The sequence below is a fragment of the Taudactylus pleione genome, unplaced genomic scaffold (genome assembly GCF_031769625.1).
Source record: "Taudactylus pleione unplaced genomic scaffold, aTauple2 ptg000195l, whole genome shotgun sequence".
Taxonomy (NCBI): domain Eukaryota; kingdom Metazoa; phylum Chordata; class Amphibia; order Anura; family Myobatrachidae; genus Taudactylus; species Taudactylus pleione.
The window spans coordinates 3,527,733-3,553,804 of NW_028284597.1; the positions used below are offsets into that span (position 1 = coordinate 3,527,733).

General features: G+C 46.1%; 1 protein-coding gene across 1 annotated transcript; it reads left to right on the forward strand.

The window, feature by feature from the left end:
* Positions 1–10,447: 10,447 nt before the first annotated feature.
* NUDT7 (nudix hydrolase 7) lies at positions 10,448–21,305 on the forward strand. The gene is made up of 4 exons (XM_088476797.1): positions 10,448–10,567; positions 14,521–14,668; positions 17,318–17,476; positions 20,621–21,305. Exons 1-4 carry the CDS (start codon positions 10,512–10,514, stop codon positions 20,987–20,989), a joined length of 732 nt encoding a protein of 243 aa, XP_088332923.1. The 5' UTR covers positions 10,448–10,511; the 3' UTR covers positions 20,990–21,305.
* The last annotated feature ends 4,767 nt before the right edge of the window (positions 21,306–26,072 follow it).

Sequence of the window (26,072 nt, forward strand, 5' to 3'; positions counted from 1 at the left end):
AGAACCCAAAACACGGAAGGGTGGTTTTGGCAAAACCAATCCAGATCCAAAACACGAAGAAAGATCCAGATCCAAAACCAAAACACAAAACACGAAAAGTGGCCGGTGCACACCCCTAGTATTTAGCGAACAAACGATTTTCGGCCGCACTGACTGGTTTGCGCATGCGTATTACGATCCGTACGCAAGCGCAGTTGGGCAAACATTGCTCGGAACGAACGAGCGGCCGCTTATGAGCGGCTCTGAATCAGGGCTACTGTCAGGAGACCTGCAAAACATGCACCTTTTGGGTCCCGAGGACCGAGGACTGAGTTTGAGAACCTGTGCTTTAAAACATGGATTGTATTGAGATCCTCTACAATAGACACAGCAAACTTTCGCACCATGGCAGACACTGAACCCATATTTTGTTCCGTAAGTCCCGTATATGCATAAAAGTCAGTAGGTGACAGCACAAAAGAGCATTTGTGTTGTAAATATACATGTTTGCAGTGTTGTAAATTAGTCCTACTAATTGTCCTATGTTACTCCATTCCCAAGCAGACTCTAGAAAGCTTAAATAAATGGCCACATTTGGCCGGTGCTAGCCTGCTGTAAATCTCATTAATCGCTTTTTTCAAAACAAATAGGCATTGGGTCAGTCACAAAACTTGCACACTCTGATGTTATAAAATAATCAAATTGGGGTCCATGTACTAAGCCTTGGATTGAGTTAAAGTGAAGCGTGATAAAGTACAAACCAATCAGCTCCTGGCATTTTTCAAACACATCCTGTAAAATAACAGTTAGGAGCTGATTGGTTGATACTTTGGGCAGAATTTACGAAGCACCGGCTTCTGTAAGCTGCTTCTTCCCAGCGGTTTGCGGGTCCATATTTAAACGGCACCCGCAGTCAGTGTAAAGCCCGGCGTGCTTAACACTGACTGTGGGTGCCATACTCACTTGCAACCCACCGGGTAGCAGCGGCTTACAGAAGCCGCTGCTTCGTAAATTCTCCCCAGTATCTCTCTCCACTTTATCACTCTCCAAGGCTTAGTGCATCTCCCCAATGTCTGAGAATGTACTCCTTGATACGAGAAAGAGACTACAACTGAATTTAGCAATTTATTTACCAGGCATAAAAGATAATAAAGGGCCTGATTCAGCAAGGAAGACAAGTGTGCACACGCACTCGGCCTCTGCGAATATATTCTAATCAATGCATACGCACGGCAACCGCAGCATAAGATACAGACGCCCAGCACTACACAATGCCACCTACTTCCCTTTAGTAGTGCGCAAGACAGCGGAAACATCGGTACCATCGGAACCATACACACAACTGAGTTTGACCTGATGTCGTATGCCGCCGCAATACCTTCATTATGCATGCCCTTTTAACGGCATCCCAACGCACAGGCACGCCTGCGTTCGCCTGACCACCCCGTCACCACCCACAAACGGCACTTCCTGTCAGTCAATCTTGGAAGGGTCTTCGTACACACTGCGTGTAGCCTGCGTACCTTTACCCGCTCGCACAGTGCGCAGTGCGAAAACATCGGCCGGATGCGTGCGAATTCTCATCTGCGTTCCTGGCTGAATCAGGCCTAAAGTCACAACATCCAGTATCTATATTTGCATAATACGTGTAATAGTGAATGATGTCCTTGTTTACTGGTCTTGAGAACCAGTAAACAATATTAAAACAATAGTAATGTTATTAAGTCAACATGGACAAGAAAGCCATGGTTCCAGCACCTTGTTGAATCCATTTCACTACAAATTGGGGCTGTTCTGGTGGAATACAAGAAAGCAGCCACAAAGGGGATATTTGTTTAAGTATAGAGTATTTACAGGATATACACAAAATATTGAGCATCACCTGGATGTGATAAGGCGGGACGGCGGATGATATCAGAACCTTCATTGCCAACAGCAGAAGCAGACCCCATAGGTTTCTATGGGGGCCAGGGGCACCGAGAGGGGGGGGAGCGGGTACAGATTACCCGGGCTTCCTGAGGGGCCCGGCGGGGGCCCGGGTCCGCCGCCGCCCCCCCCTCACAGCAGCCCAGCACACAGCGTGTGCTGAGCTGCAGTTGGAGACTGCTGTGGCTGCTGAGCAGCAGCCACAACAGTCTCCTATGCCTGTGCGGGGGAGGGATCACACTGATCGTGCCCCCCCTGGCTTTGCGTCGGGCTGAGGGGGCTCAGAGCGCCCCCCTCCCCGACACGCGGCGCTGCAAATCTTTTTTATTTATTTTTTTCGGCAAGGGGGCATGGCCACGCCTCCCGAGATTAGGCCACGCCCCCTATTACCGGGGCCCACCTTGGTTCTTGGCGGCCCTGATGGGGGCTGCTAGGCTGACGCTTTACCAAGCTAGAATGTAAATGCGCAGCAGCTGGCCGTAGCATATGCAATCACATTACTTATTAACGATCATCGGTATGGCCTGCCCCGGCGATCGGTAATAATACAATCAGGCAAATAAAGATACCTTATTGCTGCGAATTGTGATGATAAGGAATCCTTAATATCGTGGGCAGATTGCAAATATTAGTGTCCCCAAATTAAATATTTTTTTTATGTTTTCATCATTTAATTCTAAAAAATTATAAATATTTTCATTTTATGAGAAATATAAGTATGAATATGAATAAGTATTATTTTTCCTGAATTTTAAAAATATCCAGCTACAAAAACACATTTTTTTTACAGTGTTTATTCTTCTTTATTAACTGTAATATTGTCTAGCATTAGAGACCTCAGCAGGATTAATACCAGACTAACGCCTAAGGGGTCATTTATCAAACAGTGATAAACCCTTTTTATGTTGTTTTCGCCATGCTCCCCTCTTCCAGCTCCTTTCCTGGCAGGCTGCTGACCTAGCTCCTTACCGTCACTGATGAGGGGGTGTAGTAGGGAGTGCAGGTGTTATTTAAACGTCTATTGTATTAGATGAGGGTCCAACTATCTATTAAAGTAGATGGATAGACCAGTCTATTATATAAGTACTATAAGTGATTGGCTATATCAAGGTATATCCAAGGTCAGTGTCAGGATTTACATGCACAAAATGCCAGCAGTGCAGAGATCGGGGCAGGGCGGGGGGAAGTTGGGGAGGACACTGTTACACCGCTGCTCTGCACCGTCCGTGGGGCTGAGCAGCAGTGACTGGATGATGCGAGCATGTTCCTTCAGAGCCGTAACTAGACTTTTTGGTGCCCTGTGCCAGAAAGAGCATTGGCACCCCACCCCCCATTATTTTTCAAATAGGGACATAAGAAACGCACCCAAAAAAGGGCCATGGCCTCATGGGGAAGGGCCAGGGAAGAGATAGGGGAGGCCAAGAGATGCTGGGGATAAAAGAAGAGGAAGTGAGAATGATATTAAACAGAAAATTATCAGGCCCGAACAGCGCCACCTGACCTGCGGGGTGTAGCTCGCGGGCACAGCATTTCCCGCAAGGCCACGGCCCTTGGTCCCTCCTTGCCATCTTCTAAAGTTGGGAGGTATGGCTTCTCACCCTGCCTCTATGTGTGCCTCTGACCCAGGGTTGCCTACCCTCCCGATTTTAGCGGGAGTCTCCCGTTTTTTAATAAACCCTCCCGCTCCCCCGCAAACATTAACTAAACTCCCGATTTCTTAATCCCCCTAGGACTGCGCATGCGCGAACCGGACTGTCGGGGGGCGGAGTCAGCCGAGGGGACGTCATGGCTAGTCAGTAATCAGCGCACATGGACGGAGTGTGCCTCTGACCCTGCCTCCATGTGTGCCTCTGACCCTGCCTCCATGTGTGCCTCTGACCCTGCCTCCATGTGTGCCTCTGACCATGTATCCATGTGTGCCTCTGACCCTGCCTCCATGTATGCCTCTGACCCTGCCTCCATGTGTGCCTCTGACCCTGTCTCCATGTGTGCCTCTGACCCTGCCTCCATGTGTGCCTCTGACCCTGCCTCCATGTGTGCCTCTGACCCTGCCGCCATACGCACATTAGGACATAAAATATTTATCACATACGCATTAAAAATGCAGATTGTGTTAAATATTTATTTATCAACAGTTACTCATATATACTACCAGCATATTCTGTTGCGCTATATAACTGGGAACAAAATAGTAATAAAACAATACTAGGTAATAACAGACCGACATAGAGGTAAAAGGGCTCTGCTTGGAAGCTTAGGCCCTCATTCAGAGCCGTACGCTCTGAGCAGAGCGCACGCTCTGAATGAGGGCCGGGCTCCATTTTCATGGAGCGTCCTCCTGGACGCTCGTATAGCTGTGGGTCACCACCCACAGGCTATACGAGCGTGCATTTTGATGGCCGCGATGGTCGTGACCATCGCGACCATCGAAATTGCGAGCCGGAGCCTGCGGTTGAGGTTTTCAACCGCAAGCTCCGGAGTGATTTTGGCTCTATCAGAGCCAAAATCACTCCCACTGACATCACTAGTGATGTCAGTGGGCCGGCTTCTGACGTCAGGGAGGCACGCCCCCGGCACGCCCACCAAAGGGGGCGTGCTGTCAATCAACATTGACAGCACGCCCCCTTTGATCGGACACAACGAGCGAAGGAAAGTCCTTCGCTCGTCGTGTCTGGCGCATGCGCACGACGGAGCTCCCTCCGTCGTGCGCATGCTCAGTGCAGACCATCGACCCACTTGCGAGCGGACAGCCGCTCGCGAGTGGGTCTGAATCAGGCCCTTAGTCTATAGGGAAATACTGTAGGCAGCGATACACAAGGATAGGTGCTATATATTGCATATTGGTCCAGCCACACTGCTCTGTAGAAGATATGAGCACTATATGTTTTGCAAAAGATTTTACACTATTGTATGTTATTATTATTATTATTATTATTATTATTATGTTGTCTGGATTTACACGGCTTAATATTAATTGAGCCTTACTGCTTTCTATATTTCTTTCACAGTTTTAGTTTATTAATTTATGACATGTAATACACACAGTCTTCCACCAGAGGGTAGGATTGCATCATTATTGCTTCTGTGTACTATGGAATTACAGAAATTAGTGGAACAAAGAAAAGTATTTTAAAACTTCATATAATAATTAGAGATGAGCGGGTTCAGATCTCTGAGATCCGAACCCACCCGAATTTAGTAATCCGAGCTGAGATCCACCTGACTCGGTTCTCAAAAAGAGGCAAAACGTCATCATCCCGCTGTCGGATTCTTGCGGGTTTTGGATTGTATAAAAGCCCGCAATAGCCGCCATTTTCATTCCCGCTGTGGAGAGTGAAGAGGAAGGAGGGGGCTGTGATCGCTGTGCTGTTACTGTGTGTGCATAGGGGCTGGCTACTGTTGTCACTTGTCAGGGGCTGGCTGCTTAATGTCCATACTGCATAGGGGCTGGCTGGCTGTTGTCACTTGTTATAGGGGCTGGCTGGCTGTTGTCCATTCCATAGGGCTGGCTGCTGTTCTGGGCTAGGCTGTGCCTGTTGTCCATAAGGGCTGCTTTACGCTGCAGACATAAGAGGGGGGCTCCAGTGGCTCCTGTGTCACTGTAGTCCATAAGGGGTGCTGCTGTGTTGTCCAGGGGGTGCTCTGTCCATCAGGGGTGCTCTTCACCCCCAGTGTGAAAAAAATAAAGAAAATGCTTTATTTTCTGTGTGTTTGTGCATTAGCCACACTTATCAGCAACGTAGCTGTGCAGGGGTGCTGCCTGTGTCGTTTATCAAGGGGCTGCTCCCTCGTTCAGGGGTGCTCTTCCCCAGTTCTAAAAATATTTTTTTTTTGTGTGGTTGTGTGCGTTAGCCACAACTTAGCTGCGCTATAATTGCTTGGTGACACTGCTGTAAGACCACCGTGAGTATGGAGGACAGTTACACGACAGGAGAGCAGGAACCACATACCAGTCTTGTACTGTAGCTGCCGACAGCCGTCATGATGACGATGCAAGGCCATCAACATTATCTATGAAGGCCGATACACCAGGGCTTAAGTCAGGCCATGTAAAATCAACTTTTACCCTGTTAAAGAAAAAAAATTAGCGTTAGAGAAACAAAAAATTGGCAATATGCCATTCACTACATAAAGTGGCAAGGAAAGGATAAGGCCTTGGCTTTTATTTATGACTGGTGATTCTAGTTGTGATGATTTAAGCCCATCTGCTTGTAGGAGAGGTATAAAAAAAATGTAAATTGTTAAGAAGAGTAAGACACAGGAAGCAACTGTGTGCTCCGAAAAGTCACAGATCCCCGAGGAGAGTCCGTGGTTGCCATACGTGAGCGTGACCTTTCTAATACTGTACTTGAAGAGGATCCTCCTTCCACCATTTGTGTTCTCTCTGCAGAGTAGCACAAGTCAACATGATGACGTAGAAATCGAGGATGCTTCTGCGAAATTGCACCAGGAGGATGAGTGTTAGGATCTGCGGTTAGCAGATCATCTTGGTTGCAGTTCCCAGTCTTAAGGCCCCCATACACGGTGCGATTGCACCGTGCAAGGTGATAGGGGATCCATCGTCCGACATATTTGGCGGTCCGCACACAGGGTAAGATCGGGTGGCCGCCCGCCCTTATGCCGGCTACCCCCTGTCTCACCCGTATAGCAATCCATGGGATCACACATCACATCCCCTGATCTCATGGTCCTGCAGACAGATCAGGTGGTGCGATGTACGACCCGCAGGAGCGCGCTCGGCCCAATATCAGGGCCATACACAGCGCGATATAGCAGGCAAATTGCACCAATCAGCCGGATCGCCTGCTATATCGTCCCGTGTATGGAGGCCTTCAGTTGCTACCAGGACATTGTATTTAATCCTGTCTTGTCTGTGTTAGCTCATAGCCTGTCATTCCTGTCATTCCTGTCTGTCTGTCTGTGTGATGATCTTGTGTTCATTAATTACTGTCTGTATGTGTGCAGTATCAGCTTCACATTAGTTAATTGTCTTGACTGTGTTCACAGGCCAGCTGCACACATGTCTGTCATTAGGGAGGCTGCAGAGCTTGCTATGATTGGACCCTGTGGGCCTGATTCAGAGCCGGACGCTCTGAATCAGGGCCCTCCTACCTCTTATTGGAGCGGCCTCCTGGCCGCTCGCATAGCTGTGTGTGACCACCAAGAGCATATGCGAGCGGCCAAAAAGATGGTCGCGATGGTCAAGACCGTCGCGATCATTGGGCTTGCGACGAGACCCTGCGGTAGGGTCTCGCTGACGCAAGCCCAGGAGTACTTTTGGCTCTATCAGAGCCAAAAGCACTCCCACTGACATCACTAGTGATGTCAGTGGGGCCGGCCCCAGACGGAACGCCTCCGTCTGGGCAGCAACGCCCCCGGCACGCACCACCAAAGGGGGCGTGCTGTCAATCAACATCGACAGCACGCCCCCTTTGGTGCGAGACCCATAGCGACGGCGGGTCTCGCGCATGCGCACGACGGAGCTCCCTCCATCGTGCGCATGCGCATTAGGGCACCATCGACCCGCTTGCGAGCGGGTCAGAATCAGGCCCTGTATCAGTTAAGTTACAGCCAGCCCTTCAGTCCATGCCGGTGATGGAGTTTCAGATGTTTCCGGTTCTGGCATTGTCTCCTGTATCCAGTCGAGTATCCAGCCCTCCTGTTATCTTGTATACCTGCCGTTTGTGCCATCTGGGCGGCATACAGGGCCGTAGCTAGGGTAGTGCGGCCGGTGCCATCGCACAGGGCACCACAGGTTAGGAGGCGCTGTCTGGGTCTGTCAAATTTCTGTTTGTTATCATTCTTGCTTGTAGCTTCCTCTTATTTCATCCCCAGCAGCTCCTGGCCTCTCCTATTTCTTCCCTGCCCCTTCCCCATGAAGCCATGGCCCTTTTTTGGGTGCATTATGTCCCTTTGAAAAATTAGGGGGGCGCCAATGCTCTTTCTGGCACAGGGCACCAAAAAGTCTAGTTACGGCTCTAGCGGCATACCATCTATCTGCCTGTAGGACATTCGTGGTCAGCTGTCACTTTAAAACAGGGCAAATAGCTGTGCAAGCTCCTGGAGCGCTAATGGCCGGGAGGCACAGACTGCAGCCAGAGGGAGCTGACAGGCTGTGATGGGACCTGTCAGCCAATGGAGAGGAGGATACTCTGTGATCACCTAGAGAGACTCCTGAGTGGTGTGGCAATGCCGCAGGATACCATAAGTGTGCACCAGGTGCCATTTTACTACAATGGAAATGTACATAAATGTGCACAATGAAATAAAAAACCTACCCTATCACCTTTCTCTCAATAGGACTCAAAGGGGGGAATTCAGTGAGGTGCGAGTTTGGTCCTGCAAGGTAAAATCACTGCAAATTTGCCTTGCGAATTACAATTGCAATTCAATTCCAAACTCGCATTTCTTTTTCATGGTAAATTTGCCTGTTTCTGATCGCACCCCCCCTGAGCAGGTGAAAGGGTAGGGAGAATCTGTATTTTAAGGCAAAAATGTTGGGACTTGCCCCTTTGACAACCCCCCTAATGACTAATTAGGCATTTGGAACTTTTCAATTAGCTTAATTGCACCAATAGTGAGCGAATTATAAGGTGAAGTGTGAGAGTTTTTCACCTTTTGAAAACTCTCACCTAATTGTATTCCCCACAAAGTACTTTACATTACAGAGGGTAGGGCAGCTATCTTGTGTGTGCTCAGCTGCTATTCTATCAGTCCTTTCCCCATTGGAGCTTACAGTCCAAATTCTCTATCACACACCACACACTAGGACTGGCAGCATTAGCTGGATTGTGCCACGGCATCAGTGGTAGGACTCCGTTAGGGGCCGGCTGGCATCTGCAGGAGCTGTATCATGTGACCTCGTTTATACAACATAGGGAGGTGACAATCTCATCCAATTAGGAGAGGAGGCGAGTGTGCTATCTGCAAAGGCTCCAGCAGGAAAGGTACATGTGGAAGAGGTGAAAAGACCTTTGTGGAGGCGCAAGGCCTCTTTGTAGGTTCTGATGGACAAGTAGGGGAGGTCTGATGGAGAATTTAAAGGTCATGTAGTGGGTCAGAGGGTCATGTGACCATTAAAAAAAATATGTCCCCAGCTCAACAAATACTTCCAGGATTCACAAGAGAAAAACATTAAGATGTTTTAATTTAACCTTGAACGCATGTGTATGAGCTTGAACACGGGCAACCATTAAATGTACACCATTTAGAGAATTCTGGATTGTTTTCTAATTTTTTTCATCAATTTCATGAACCAGTTTGAGAAGTGCTACACGGCCAGTTCCAACATCTCTAAAGGTGCCTACACACATAGCGATATTTTACACGATTTGCCCGATTACGACAAATCGTTTAAAATATGCCCAAATCGTGAGTTTCTACTCACGATTACGATGCTGATGCACGTCCCCGCTCGTCGTACATCGCATCTTCAGATCTGCCATGCTGTAGGGCAGATTTGCCAATCTGGGACACAAAGCACTGGATGCACAATAGATCTTAAGTCAGATTGGACATTTTTTACTCCAAATCGTGACCACGTCTGCCGGGGAGGTGCCTGGGGAGAGTTCAGGGGAAATCGTACACATCGTGGGATCTTGCGCAGATCGCTATGTGTGTGGGCACCTTAATACCCATGCTCAAGAGGTTACTATAGGAAAGGATGATGAGGCTGTGAGGAGGAGTACTGGTTCTATAGGGAAGGACACTGATTCTGTAAAGAGAGGTACAGGTTCTATAGGAAATTATACTTAAAATGCAAGGAGGGGTACTGCTATTATAGGAAAGGATATTCATGATGTAAAGGTGGGTACTGGTACTATAGGAAAGGATGCTGATTATGAAACGAGAGATACTGTTACTATAGGAAATAATCATAATGCTGCTGTAAGAAGGGGTACTGATACTATAGGAAAGGTTACTGTTGCTGTAAGGAGGAGTACCGCTATTATAAGTAAAGATACTGATGCTGTGAGTTTAGGCCCCCATACATCAGCAATTGATTGCAGCAATCGTGCAATTTGCAATCGATCGTATATACAAATCTTTCCCTTTTTCAATCGATTGCAGAGATGGCACAATCGATTGAAAAAGGGAGATTTTTATACACAATTGATTGAGTTCAGAAATACAGCCTTACAGTGTTTCAAAGCATTTTCAAAAAATGTTCTTCATGTAATTTACAGAATATTAGTTTTATTGGTTGAAGAAAAAAAGAAAAAGAAACCAACAGTGCTCAAATGCAAACGTAACAGGGGTGTTTCATCAGAGGAGGGGCCACTGCACCCAATATAAATACACCCCTGAAACTACTTAACATTGCAGAGCACAAGAATGTGTAGGATCTGATCTGACAGAAAATCTGACTGTCTGTACTCTGTATGCACCGTAACACACACAGCACTTGGCTTCCTGAGCCTACTGCTGCTGCTGCTGCATTGTGTAGTGTGACCTGACTTCACTGCACTCATCCCGGGCCCCACCAACCAATCTTATGAGACTAGTCATGTGACCGTGATGTCACCTCTTATCTGGGTACAGTACAGTACACACCTCCCCCAGAGCAGCAGCTACTGGCCTAGTACTGCTTGCAGGGAGAGTGCAACATGTCATCCGACAGTAATGAGAGTGCAGGGGAGCAGACGGCAGGTGATCGACACAGGTAAAAGACACTTCTCTATACTGCTGCAATATATCAGATGCAGTCATTCTTATTTAGATAGATTTGAGCTATTATATATAATATTTTGGTATGATAATGCAGTAAGTAATCATTATTTGGATCAAGCAGGAAAAGCAGTGTGGCCATTGCATTGCTTGTATCTCTGCTGCCAGACCACCCCTATCCGTACGCATTGTTCCATAGTTGCCATCATTGCGTACTTGCCCAGTTCCTAACCCTGGTGCAATAGAAATGTTTGAAAACAGGCGTAATTACATGTACACACAGCTCTGCATAGCATGCATTTTCAGTAACGCAACTCACAGAACTTATCCTATGTGAGCACACCCTGTTACCACCCCGTTATGCCTCTTCTGCCGCAAGTGGCGTGGCGACTTAGTTGTGTATCTCCTGTACTTGCATGCGCTCCGCAGAATCCGCAGTTACTTCTACAAAATCAAATTGCGTTCAACTCGACATCCGTCCCAGAATTAACAGCAGTCACCATAAAGGTGTGCTGCAGCAGCTGTAAAGGCATGTGTAGGGTACCCTGCCCTGAATGTTACGGATAACTATGCTGTAGATTATTTCAAACCTATCATCCGCCGTCCCAATTGTCGGAACTTTTGTCCCAAATTGTGGACAGATAGGAAATATGTCCCACTGAGTAATACTCCCTTTACTGCCTTGCTTATCCACCAATGTGATGTGACACACCTACGTGTAACGTTCTATGGGGTAAATTTACTAAAGTGAGAGTTTTTAAAAGTGGAGATGTTGCCAATAGCAACCAATCAGATTCTAGCTATTCTCTTTTAGAACAGGGGTGGAGAACCTTTTTTCTGCCAAGGGCCATTTTGATATATATAACATTATTCGCGGGCCTGGACAAGGACACGCCTCTCCGTATGATGTCACACGAGGTGGGGCCACAATCGTCGGTGATTACAGCAATGCCAGGAGCATCCTCAGGATGCTCCGGGGAGCTGCAAGGGCAGCAGTGTGACCGTCTGAAGCGTCCTAAGGACATTCCAGGTGGCACTGCTGCATAGATTCTGGCTGCAGGGTGACATTCTAGACACCCTGCTAACCAGATGAGGCTAGCAGAAAAAAGCTCCAAGGGCCAGACCAAATGACTCCACGGGTCTTATACGGCCCCCGGGCCTGAGGTTCCCCGTCCCTGTTCTAGAAAGTGCTAGTTAAATGTTAAGAAGAATCTCATTTGTTGCTATGGGCAACATCTCCTCTTCTAAAAACTCTCACTTTAGTAAATTTACCCTTAGGTCTCCATCTAGTACGTGCGGCACTGCAAAGCATATGAATTTTAAATACGCAATTTAGACCACAGGAGAGCAACATGCAGCCACTTGAGGCAGAATAGTTACAGAGATATATATCCTACTGCCGTATCTTTGTCCTGGGTCTCCCTATACACAGACTGTCTCCCAAACTCCAACCTCGTAGCTGCTGTGAGATCCAGTCTTCGTCACTGAGGTAGGTCAGTGTAACAGCGAATCAAAATGAATGAGCTTCAATCACTGTGGCTGCCATGGCACCTGGAGCAGGGGCATGGTACATTGTCGGAGAGGTGCGTTAGTGGAACACCTCTCCATCAGTGAATTATTGATAATTATTAACAACGCGAGGCTGTGAACAGCGGCAAGATTAACACAACTCAAAATAATGGAGAATATTGATAATCAGGCCCCTAAAGGGTCTATTTACTAAGCCTTGGATGGAGATAAAGTGAATAGGGATAAAGTACCAGCCAAGCAGCTCCTAACGCTCATTTTTCAAACACAGCCTGCAATATGGCAGTTAGGAGCTGATTGACTGGTACTTTATCTCCATCCAAGGTTTAGTAAATAGACCTCAGAATATGTTATGTAATCGCAAGTATAATATTTTAAGGTTTCTTACTATACTACAAAAAATCATGTGATTAGAAATACATTTGAGAAAAAAAAATATTTTTTTTTTTTATGTTATTGTAGCAAAGTATTTTGATACCACATACTGTATGTAAACTAGCATCAGCAAGTGATTAATAAATACTCAATAAATACGTTTTTGAAATGTAGGGAGCTTAATGAATTTTAATCAAAAGAGCCAGCTGAAAGATATACATTAGTGACCTATTTAACATGAACAGTTCCTTTGTGGCGATATGCAGGGCCGGCTCCAGGGGTCGAAGCACCCTGTGCCGGCTCTCTCTAGTGCGCCCCTACATCGAAACTGGGGGCGTGACCTAATTACCATAGGCCATTCCTCATAAGTGACATTATTTGGAGGCGTTCCCACATGGCACGCCTCCAGACAACATCAGGCTTGGGGGGAGCCTCACTAGCTGGGCTTCCCCCAGCCTTCTCCCGTCACTGAATGGATACCGTGCACATGCTTGCAGCATCCATGCAGACTCCGGGGTCTGGCACCGCCGCACACAGCTGCAGCGGTGGGAGTCCCCAACCTCACGATTTGGGCACCCACGGGCCACTTTGGCCCACAGGTGGAACAGCGGGACAATACTGTCACGCTGAAGTTGGGATGTTGGGGAGGGGTGCGCCATCTGTGGGTGGCGCCCCTGTTCAACTGCACTGGTCAAACACCCCTAGAGCCGGCCCTGGCGATATGTAAAAAATTTTAGCACAGCTAGCAAAAAAATATCACTAATACTGGCAAGAAATGATTAAGATTAATTTACTGCTTCACGAGGCCAGTCTTTGAGCCGGCATGCCAGATTAGGGCTGTAAATTCACAAAGGTTAAGAAAAAAGGTGTTTTAAAAAAATAAAATAACCTTTATACATTAAAATCATACTGCACCTATTCTACCGGAATGTCTAATAGACTCCCGTAGTTTTGGGGAGTCCCCCAATAGAATAGGTGACCCTATCATATGCCAGCAACTTCCTAGCGGCATGATGGCGAGAAATGCCCAGCCCTGCCCCCATCAGCGGTCAGCTGCATTTCCCCTCTGAGAGAAATCAAATGTAGGCAAGTTTAATTAAAATGCTTTATTCAAAGAAGTTAGTGCATGAATATGTTGGATTTAAATTACTTGTTTATACAGTAGCATACTAATCATTACCATGGCTAACAAGCATCTTCTTATGGAGGCTATGATAGAACTGAGTAGCCACATGTGGAGGGCGAGTGGTAAATTTTGTCAGGTCTACTTAAGACTGCAATGGTGCAGTATCAACTCAGTTACAATAAACAAATGGTGTAAGCTATGACAGGGGCACTACGCACCTGTTTGACTTACATGGCTGTCCATACTCAGCAAAGTGGACACTGAGGGCCTGATTCAGAGCCGGACGCTCTGACCAGAGCGCTTGCTCTGAATCAGGGCCCTCCTCCCTAAAAATAGAGCGGCCTCCTGGCCGCTCGTATAGCTGTGGGTGACCACCCACAGCTATAGCGAGCGGCCATGATGATGGTCGCGATGGTCTTTGACCATCGCGACCATCGGGCTTGCGACGAGACCCTGCGGTAGGGTCTCGCTGCCGCAAGCCCAGGAGTGATTTTGGCTCTATCAGAGCCAAAATCACTCCCACTGTCATCATTGCTGATGTCAGTGGGGCCGGACTCAGACGGTAGCCTCCGTCTGGCAGCCACGCCCCCGGTACGCCCACCAAAGGGGGCGTGCTGTCACTAACCATCGACAGCACGCCCCCTTTGGTGCGAGACCCCGAGCGACGTATTCCTCGTCGCTTGCCGGGTCTCGCGCATGCGCACGACGGAGCTCCCTCCGTCGTGCGCATGCTCATTTGCCCAACATCGACCCGCTTGCGAGCGTCCTTCGCTCTCGAGCGGGTCTGAATGACCCCCTGAGTGTACGTATATATGTAAGGAATATAGAACTAGAATGTAGAACGGTGCAGCTCTTGATCACAATTGCCTGGTCTTCACATAAAACTATCAATCTTCTTTTTCTATCTATTTTATGACAAGTCTCACAAAGAAGATCAAGAACATCCTAAGGAGATACGATGTGGGCAGCCGATACACCCACTTTTCTCTTCCAAAAGCCTCGGTTCTGCTACCTCTATTAGTTAGACAAGGCAAACTGTATCTGCTACTGACTGCCAGATCAATGAACGTAAGTCAGCGGTTATTCTTATCTCTGCCTGTTATGGAACTTTGTACCTAAATGTCTGCGTGATTATACCTTTGCTCAAAGCAAATCTACTACTAATATAATGTATTTTATATTTTTGAGTATACCTCTCTACAGCAGGTTGCATTATTGCTGATTACAGCTCAATACGACTTTCCCAGGTTTCTGTAATCAGAGATAAAGATGAAGGACTGTAGTATGAAGCTGGGTACACACCTGAAATATATATCTGCAGATGATGGTTAATACACACTGAACAACCATCACTGCCATCTGGCCAGGGGTCCGGCTGGCCGAGGTTGCATTGCGCCCCCCCTTCTCGGTGGCTTCTGCAGCAAGTGTGCGGGCTGTCGGCTGCCTGTCCGTACACACAGCACAATGCACCGATACGTCTGCAGATATATTGGGCATCGCCTGTGCAGCACAGCATCTGAGATATGTCTGTGAACGACTTTGGCCCTCATTCAGAGCCACTCGCTATTTGCGGTCGTTCGTTCTAAAACAAGGGGTGGCTATTCAAATGAACCGTTCGCTGTTTGCGGTCTGTTCACGCCTCTAGGTCTGAACGAGCGAACAAAACTTGCGTTCGTTTTTTGGAAAAATACGCCCCCTGGCCGCTCGCATGCTACGTCATGTCCGCTATTTATTAGATTAATCGAGTACATCGAACAGGGTATGAGCTGCTCGCTATTCTTGTGGTTGGTTTTTGCTACCACAATTTTGCGAGCAGTTCTGGCTTTAAATTAACCCAGTGACGTGGTCAATGACGCTGCTGTTTTAAACATGCACACCCATAAAACGCCCGTTTTGACCTTTAAGCACGCCTGCGATCGGATCTCCACTCCCCGTTTTCAAGCACCTTCCCCTGTTACCACCCACATACGCCTCATTCTGTCACTCAAAATAGCAGGCATTCGCTATTTTGCGAGCACATGATTTTCGGCCGCACTGAGTGGTTCGCGCATGCGTATTTCGATCCGTACGCATGCACAGTTGGGCAAACATCGCTCGGAGCGAACGAGCAGCCACTTGCGTCCGGCTCTGAATCAGGGCCTTTGTTCACAGACATATCGCTGGTACACACGAGATATATTGGCCATTCGATTGAAGGGCCGATATATCGGTCAGTGAGTACCCAGCATTAAAGCCAATCACAGTGACATCACAGTGTTTTATGGACATATCTACCTTATGGTAAGGACCTTTTTGGGGCCCCTTTTTGGTTCTATACCATATTGGATTAGGAACTTTAACATCATCCTGGTATAAGGATACGATTCCAAGTGCATTGTCACTTATGAAAATCTTTTATTGAGCTTGGAATATTTTTCTTTTGTTTTATGTGTTATGAATAAATATCCTTAAACCCATCTGGAGTGGGAGTGATCTTTCCAAATCTGGAGAGATTGAAAGAAACTGCTATATGAATATAAAGCGCCAGTTATATGTAAGCATCCATGTAAGCTTTCTTTTCCTATGAATACGGATATGTGGTGATTGGAGGTTCATAATTATGAAGAATAAATGAAAAGAAACCTTTATATGATTTCAACTTACCTTTTGATGTGAGCATTATCTATTCTCATCTATTTTTCACCACTGGGTGCTTCACCTTCTAATTTCCACACATGGTTGTGAATTTTTCATGGAAGTTTTTTGGACTTTGCTCTACCTTTCCTTTTATTGAAGGAAATAGTGTTGTATAAAACAAACTACACTATTGTTGCATCTTTCTTCTTTTATATGTACGGACCCTCGATATAAGAAAACGGAATAGTAGGAAGATTTAAAGAACCTGAGAGATATAAGTATTCATTTAATATTTTGAATAACTTTGTGGAATTGTATATTGTAACCCTGCAGTGGAGCGCAAGGTTTCCATTCCCCCTCTTGTATATGCCTATTTGTCTAGTCTTGATAACACTGGACAGAGGGCCTGATTCAGACCTGCTCGCTGCCACTGCCCGCACGCCGGGATTGTGAGCGTTTTTTTTTTTTGTTCTCCGGCTGCTCGCAAAGCTGTGGGAGACCACCCACAGCTTGTGCGAGCGGCCAGGAGACCATCGCGATAATCACGACCATCGGACTTGCGACGAGACACTGTGGTAGGCTCTAGGCTGCTGCATGGCCGAGTGGACTTCCTGCTCTAATAGAGCAGGAAGTCCACTATGGACATCAGTAGTGATGGCAGTAAGACCTCCCTACAAACGCCAGGTGTTCCTAAGGGAACGCCTGCGTTTGTCCAGCCACCCCCCCTACCCGCCCACAAAACGGGGCGAGCTGTCATTCACCGTTGACAGCCGCCCCGTCTTGTTGCGAGCCCCGTAGCGACTGAACTTCAGTCGCTCGGTGGGGCTCGCGCAAGCCAGACTCGGCACTTGCACAGTGCCTAAACATTGGGCCGCTTGCGAGCGCACAGCGCTTGCGACCGGGTCTGAATCAGGCCCAGAGTCCTGAGCTGCTCCTTTCCAGCGCAAAACCATATTTTTTGTTTGTTTACTTTTTATTTTTTATTATTATTCCAGATCAGATGCTACTGGGGTCTGCCATTTTGAAATATGGCAGAGGAGATTGACAAGTCGCCTATTCCATGCTTTACGCCGACATACAGATTGTGTTATTTCTTTACAGCTGAAGACAATGCCAGGAGACGTGTGTTTCCCTGGAGGGAGACAGGAACCTTCAGACCAAAATGATATACAGACAGCACTAAGGGAAAGCAAAGAGGAGATCGGACTACGTCCTGAGCAAGTGGAAATTGTTGGCAGGCTGGTTCCTTATATTTCCAAAGTAAATATATGAAGCAGGGCTTACATTTACCATGTGCCTAAACCGTGTGCAGCGGGAATATTGCTGTGTGTCTTCTATTTAGTAGACCGCTGCAAAATCCTGCCTGGTTTGTGCAATTTACAGAAGAGAGAGAGGGAATAAGTGATATGATCAGTGGCGGTTCTTACCTTTTCTAGTCCGGGGGGCTGTCCTTAATCTTGTATTGCGCACAAGCCGGTCTCAACGGGGATGTGAGGTTTTGTGCATACACAGCTAGAGTATAACAGCTTCTAGGGCTGGAGCTAAATCTGGAGTATAGCAGCCCCCAGAAGCACAGTACAACCACCGATCCGCACAGAGCAGGCTTTCTGCTGTAAGCTCTTACTTTGTTAGTCACACTCCGGACTGGCAGCCCCACAAGGGGAGAAGTTTCCTCCCCTGAGACTGCCAGCCCTGTGTGAGATTAGCAGGTAGGGCTTCCGATAGGAAGCCACTACACTGCCAACATGTGCAGCGCAGGTCTACACAGGGAGACTGTCTCCTGCTCCCTGCTGTGCCTGCCCTGCTATCGATGATCACACCGGTGAGTGGGTGGTGCCAGAGTCAGGACTGGAGCTCACTGGGGATCAGCAGTGGCGGCTTTTACTGGGGGGGCTGCAGTTCCGCAGTCCGTAGGTAGAATCCGCCACTGGAAATTGAATTGCATGGTTGTTTACAGAGAACTGCACCACCAGATAACTTTAACTAACTATACATGTACCCTAAAAGTGCGACAAAGTGATATGCATGATTTAATTTGTTTTCATTTCAAATTCAAGTTAACAGCTTAAGTGATAGTAGCTAATTGGTTTGTACAAAAGTTCAAGATAGTGAAACCGGAAGATTCGATAGAATTTCAGACCAGCTTAAATAGTTTAAGCATCTTTATTTAGTAAATGTAGCAGGAGGCCGTGTACAAGCCCATAAATTGGTCATCTGAATATAGGAACCCTTTGTGCATAGGTTCCCAAACTCTGCTATTACAGTCCATGTTTTAAGGATATCTATGCTTGAGCACAGGACGATTTAACTAGTACCTCAGTCAGTTTGATTTAACCATCTGGGCTCAAGCATGGATATCCCTAAAATCTGGACTGTAATGGCGTCGTTTGGGAACCTCTGCTTTAGGGAGTTGAACAAGGCAGTGGGTTTTTTTTGTAAATATATTTTTATTTAATGAAGCATAACCTCAAATAAAAAAATAATAAAGAGACAAATACAAGAAACATATAAACATTGTGGATCGAAGTAACATAAAACATATACATGTAAACAATAAAGGTATCGTCCAGACCAAATATATCCAGGAATGTTTCCTGTATCCTCCAGATGAAGGCGCTTAATAATGAAACCATCAAGTTACAATTGTCGATAACCGTAAACTTTAATAGTAGTAAGTACTAGTCTAAATGGGCGTGTGCAGAGGTTTCCCAAAGAAAACACATACAGAACTCGCACTATACTAGCAGTGACCCTGGGGAATAAGGAGGACATATGAGCTAATAGCCAAGAAAGGTACAACTGCAATGGACAGATGAATCCAAAATTATGTATAAATAGGTTCTACCAAGATTGTCTCAATTATGCGACAAAAGACATTCAAGACAGTCCCATTAATACATATTATGTAGTGCATATATGTTTATTTACGTTTTAATGCATCTACAGATGTGTCCACATACATCTAGCCTCCTTGGGCTCGATTCAATTGACTGCGACTTAAATAGCGCCGGGAGATAGTTCCCGGAGCTATTCAATTCTGTGCAGTGTTTAGTTGCGAGTACGGGCATTCTCTGACTAAACACCCTGTTTAAGGCACGAGAATGGGCATTCCCCGACCTAAAATCCCGGCGCAATGCTGTTTTCCAGACGTTAAGGGCAGAAAACAGCATCGCGCCTGGACTTTTGTCGGATTTCTGCTCGCATCCCCGGAGGAGTGCGAGAAGAGATCCTGAGTCGGGCTTAGCAGAGCGGTATATTGAATAGCTCCAGGAGCTCACTCCCGGTGCTATTCACATCGCGTAGAATAGAATCGAGCCCCTTGTTTGTTAAACACCCCTTTTAGTGGCGTGACCCGGTAGCGCCGATCGTCTTTTTGTGCGACATTTTCACTTCAAATGTGTCTTATTTGCAAAGCGATCTGCATGCAGGTGTATCTGTATGCGAAACGGTACGTTACGGTGTCACTGCCGCTGACACTCTCACAGCCGCCGACACTGTAACGTAGTATTTCGCATGCAGATAGATCGGCAGTCGCACACAGAATATAGGCATGCGGAATCGGTTCAAATCCCGACAGTGGCTCGCCGACATGGCTGAAAATCCCGATCGTCCCCAGGTAAGTATCAACTAACCTAACCCTAAGCCTCCTTAGGGGTGCCTAACCCTAACCTTCCCCATCGTGCCTAAACCTAACACCCCTTCCCCGCCGCCTAACCCTAAGTCCCCCCCGGGGGTGCCTAACCCTCCCTCCCCCTAGCCTACCCCTAACCTCCCGGGGGGTGCCTAACCCTAAGTTCCCTCCCGCCGCTGTCCGCAGCGGCGCCCGGCATCACTTCGATCGGGATGCCGGGCGCCGGTCTCCCGGCGTCGGTAAAATGACAGGCGTCTAGATTTAGACACCTGTCATTTAACCCTCGCCGGGATAAAGCAGTCGGGAAGCCGGCTGTTGGTGCTTACGTCCGCCGGCTTCCCGACTGCATACCAGGCATGCCGCATATCATTTTAATTAGCAGAAGCTGCTTTTGCGTCCTATTTACACTGCTTTGCGAATAGGCCACAATGTAATGGAAAAAGTCACATGAAAAAACGCTCAGCGCTACCATCTTGTAGGGCACGGAGGATAGATGTCTGTGGACACATCTGTATCAGTTAAAAAAAAATGATAGTGGACTGAGTGGTGGAACAGGAGGGCCTATGACTATTTTCTACTTTCAGATTTTGTGTTTGTTGCACTGTTGGATCAGAGTAACACAATGTCTCGAGAAACGATACTGGTTTAATGCACAGGTTTAAGCAACACTAATGATATCTATGTAAATAAGCCTTGTGATTTGCTGGAGCGCTGACTACTGTATTACCTGTGACAAGCCCATATCACACTGTAGCTATCTTCTTACTTTCCAGTCTCCCACTTACCTGATCACTCCGGTTGTTGGTATTGTAGAAGACACATTCCAGCCCTCTCCGAACCCCAGTGAAGTCACTGATGTCTTTCTTGTTCCCTTGGAAACGTTTATAAGACCGGACCACTACTCAGCACTGCATTTAAACAAGCCGTATTTTGGAACACAAATTATTCACCAATTCCTTTATCAGGATACAGACACTAGTAAAATATTCAATATATGGGGACTAACAGCTCACTTTGCATTACTGCTTTCAGTTATCCTTCTAGAAAAGGGTCCATCGTTCGATTCGGAGTTTGATCTGGAAAGCAGACTTCAGGGGTGTGAGAAGGCTCTCCAAGACATATACCATCAGAGTAAATTGTAGCTGTTCACATATAGAGGCGTAGTTGGGGGGGTGACCTTCCGCACTGGAAATCAATTGTATCTTTTTGTCAATAAACAGAAATTAATAGTGTTGCATTTTGGTGTAGCTTCCAATCTTTCCACCAGAGGGTGCTACCACCAATAACTTATGGATACCAATATTGAAGAACAAAAGATGCAGCAAGTTATATAGGTGACGCACGCGAGTAAATTTGAACCTTTTATTTATTTAACATTATGTAATTTCAGCAAATATTATTACAACTCAAAGAATTTGTGGAAATATAAGGAAAAATTAATTAAAAGTATCGCAATTGTGTAACTTGTGGCATTGAGTAATCTTAGTTGTGTTCACAACTCTGTGTCTGTGTATGAACAATCCTCCGATCTCGCTATTATTAATAAGCCGAGAATCTAATTATATTAGCGGATCCTAATCCTATATGTACCGTAGTAAGTAACTCCGGCTAATTGTTCCGGCCCCTTATTATGTCGGGTATCCAAAACTTTATTATTCCCACTTTGATCGGAGATTTGAGCCCAGTTTGTCCTTTTGTACTTTCTTGTGTAACTATGTTGTCTCATTAGATTGACTGTCACAAATGATAACTAGCTGATAAAGGAGGTTATTTTTTTCTTTTCTCCTCCAAATAGATTAAGTTGTGCTTATTACATATCATTGGCAAACTCAGGGGCTGTGTCCGAGTCGCAGGCTGCTGCAACTGCTTCACCATCTATTGCCTGCGACTTTATGCTAATGATAGTAAAAGCCCTTTCCCTGGAGTACAAGCATGCACCTGAATGCAGGAGGGCTGGAAACTGACACATCTACAAGACTTGTGTGGCTGCCATTCATCATCTCTAATTAGTCTTTAGATTAAGGGGCCAGTTGCGCAAATTTGCATCTTAAAATACATATTAGGCCACAATGTGTCTCAGATAATCGGATTGAGTGCATCATTCCAGGCGGAGAATCTGCAGAAGCCTGAACAGGTTTGGCAAGGTTTTTGTTTTGTTTTGTTTTTTAAAATATTGTTATTGCCGTTTTACAATAAACAAAAGATCTTGGCTAGGACGTCAAACAGATACAATACATTAATAAACAAGAATAGATTTGACTTGTATAATTGACAAAGGTATAGTTGACTGATGTGAACGAAAAAACATAAAGTAGTAAAATGATAACCAATGTCTGAAATCTCAAGCAGGCTAACCGTATAAATGATATAGTGTATAGAAATCCGGGTAGAAGAGTCCACCAGCTGCTTGTAGAATGAATCAACTCCCATCCAATATATTCAAGAACCAAACAATAACAATAAAAGGTATAAATGAAATGGGGGGAGGGTAAAACATAGTACATGATGAGACAAGACACCCAGAAAGAAAACATGAGGGTATTAAAAGGAGGGGGTGGGATTATGAATGGGAAGGGAAAGGGTAGGGGTGAAGGTCAAATAACATGTAAAAAATAACATTGAAGAGCCTACACAGGAGTAAGTTACTTCAAATAGTTCAAGAGGCTCTATTGCTTCTACATAATAAAATAAATAATGGTACAATGCCCCAAAGTGACAAAAAATAGATGTGTACCGTCTATATCAGCGGTGGCCAACCTGTGGCTCTCCCGTTGTTCTGTTGCGGCTCAGCTGACTGACACTGACTGCCTCCTCTGATAGGTGCGCAGCTGTTCAGAGGAGGCTCGTCCTTTGTTACAGCAGTCTGCTCTGGAGGCATGTATTGGTGATGTCACGCAGCAAACAGGAGGCGGAGCTCAACTTGTGATTGAACCTGCAGCCATGAGCAGTCGCAGACACAGACAGTCGTAACAGGGTAAGAGCTGTAGGGTTTTTTAATTTGTTTTTTCATTTTATTTGTGACATGTGGGGGCGGTGAAGTGGCCCTTGGAGTGGGAGGGAAGGTGGCCGGATTGGAGTTGCCCGGGGAGAGAGGGGGGGCCTCAGAGGCACATGAGAGTCTGCTGGAGTGACACATGGCTGCTAAGTGACACATGGGGGGTTACTGGAGTGACACATGGAGGGGAGGCTGAAGTGACACATGAGGGAGAATGGAGTGACACATGGAGGGGCTGGAGTGACACATGGAGGGGCTGGAGTGACACATAGAGGGGCTGGAGTGATACATGGAGGGGCTGGAGTGACACATGGAGGGGCTGGAGTGACACATGGAGGGCTGGAGTGACACATGGAGGGGCTGGAGTGACACCAGTGTAGGTTGGATTGTATTATGTCAAACTTTTTTTTCTTTTTTCAGTGTATTTTATGTGGATGTGGCTTTTTCAGCGTATTATTTGTATATGTTGCTTTTTCAGTGTATTTTATGTGGATCTGTTTTTTTTCAATGTTTTTTTATATTGTTCTGGCTTTTTCTTTCCTTTTAATAGTTACCTCCATGGTGATTGTGTGCATGCGCTTTTACATGCTCCTACATAAATCATACCAACTAGGCCATGTCCCTTTTTGCACGTGCACCTTCGGTGTGCGCATGATCTCGGCTCTTTGACATACCTACAGATATTTTTGGGCTCTTTGCCTCTGACTGGTTGGCCACCCCTGGTCTATATGTTAGTGGGATGAAAAATCAGCAATCTTGTTGTATACGTTTAAGTAAGTAGCAATCAATTGATTAAAATAATTTGAATATTCTTGCCTGGGTCAAATCATCTAAAGTGTCTATATATAGTCCCTACTTCCAGTAAAATCGCTTGACACCTTTTTGAATATCAGGGATAGTGGATCTCCTATTAAAATATAATAATTGCAACATTTTCTGCTGAATGTCAGCGACAGAAGGGGCGGAACGTGCTACCCAGTGAAGTAGTATGGACTTTTTAGCTATAGTAACAAAGAGTGTGAGAAGAGATAGGAGTTTCCTCTTCGGTTCTCCTAAATTCCAATTAGAAAAGTGAGATAGAAAGCAGGCCAGGGCGTCTGGACTAAGGTGGAGTGAAGAAGTATTGTTTGTATGTATGATAGTAATTTACGCCAGTATTTCTTCATTTTGCCGCACTTCCAGAAACAATGTAGAAATTTGGCGGGGGGAAAAGCGTCATTTTGGGCAGGAACCTGACTCTGTGTCGATCATATGCTTGTGTTGTGCGGGTGATATATAAATCCTGTATAGGCTTGGCAAGGTTTAATAAAAAAAAAATTTCTCTTTTTATCTCTTGGACAGAGAGAGATGTCTATTGGGAGCTATTTTTACCTCAGATTTGGAGGTAGAAATTTTCTCTCTCCATGATAACAGGTCAACTGGTAAAGAATCCCTGCCAGCAAGAAGAGAGCACTTTGTTTTGCATCCCCTCCCTGAGACTTTCCACCGCTTGCTCTACTAGACAATGAGTTTCCCTATGCTCAGCCCATATTCTTGTACTACCTTATCTATTGTTACTTGATATTTCAAGTTAGACTGTAATTATGTATATTCCTTATATGGAGCTGTGGAAACTGTGGCACCTTATACATAAAATATAATAATAATAATAATAATAAAATGTTCTACTGAACTATAGTGGCTTATTTACTATTAGGTTGCAAACTGCAATGCACTCTGTATGCATGATATACGTTTAGGAGCTTATTCAGACCCGGTCGTTAGCTCTGCGAGCTCGCAACCGGGTCGATGTTGCTCCAGTGTGCATGCGCACGACGGAGCCGGCTCCGTCATGTGCATGCGCGAGACCCGGCTAACGACGGGTGATCCGTCGATAGGGGTCTCGTAGCAGACGGGGCGAGCTGTCGATGTTGAGTGACAGCTCGCTCCGTTTGCTGGGCGGGCCGGGGGCGTGCCCGGCCAAACGGAGGCGTTCCTGTCGGAGTGCTTGCCGTTCGGGGGCGGCCCCACTGACATCATCAGTGATGTCAGTGGGGAGCATTCTGCTCAAACAGAGCAGGAAGCTCCCTGGGGCTTAAGGTTGACGAGACCCTACCTTAGTATGGGCAACTTCTCCACTGGTCCACTTCTCCACACTTTTCACTGCTTGATAAATAGACCCCTCAAGGAAGCAACTCATGAGTGGATGTGAGCCAGCTATGTGATTTTTTTTAATCCACTCACGTGGTTTCCTCTTCTGCAGCATTATATACTTCAATTTGGACAGGGTATATATCCCTTTTAAAGAAAACCTTGAAATAATTTATAAGGACTGTAGCCTTCCACACTTGCTTTGCCCTGTTTTGTCCAGCTCTGAAGAATATATATGAGATTGCCGGTATACACTAGACATTTTAATGAATGACAAGGCAATACCTCGTTTCGTCCTTCATTAAAATGCACTGCCACACACACAATATTGTTTGATTGACTGTGCAGCACGGTCACTAAGACAATCTTGTACGACATCCGTGGGAGCTCGCAATTGAGGGCACATGCTAGATCAGGGGTTCCCAACCACGGTCCTCAAGGCACACTAACAGTCCAGGTTTTAAGGATAGCCATACTTGAGCACAGGTGACTTAATTAGTACCTCAGTTACTTTGATTGAACCATCTGTGCTTAAACATGGATATCACTAATACCAGGACTGTTGGTGTGCCTTGAGGACCGAGGTTGGGAATCGCTGCGCTACACAATGTACAGTATATGATTTGTCGTTCCTATATATCAAATCGTCCCAATATCTACCTAGTGTGTACCCACCCTTAAACACAGTTTTATATTATCTATCTGTGGGATTGTGGCATAAAACTCTATTGTGACCAGAGCATGTAAAATTTCCATAGAAAAACACGGAGGATAAAGTCACTCAAGTATACTCCGCTTCTAGCTGTTGCTATATACCAGCACCCATTCTCAACAGCTAAGTCTTAGGGATCGATTCATTAATTACGAGTTGGGACCTACGAGAGGTTCTCACAGCCTACTTGCACTGCAAATTGCGATTCAATTACAAAAGTCACATTGCTTTTTCTGTAGAAATTCACAGCTGCCTCCTGAGCAGGTGAAAAGGTAGGGAAAATATTTTAAGGTAAAAATGTCAGGACACGGTGCAGAACATCTGGTACACTCCTCCCAATGACTAATCATGCACTTGGAGTGGTTTAAATAGCATAATTTGGCTAATA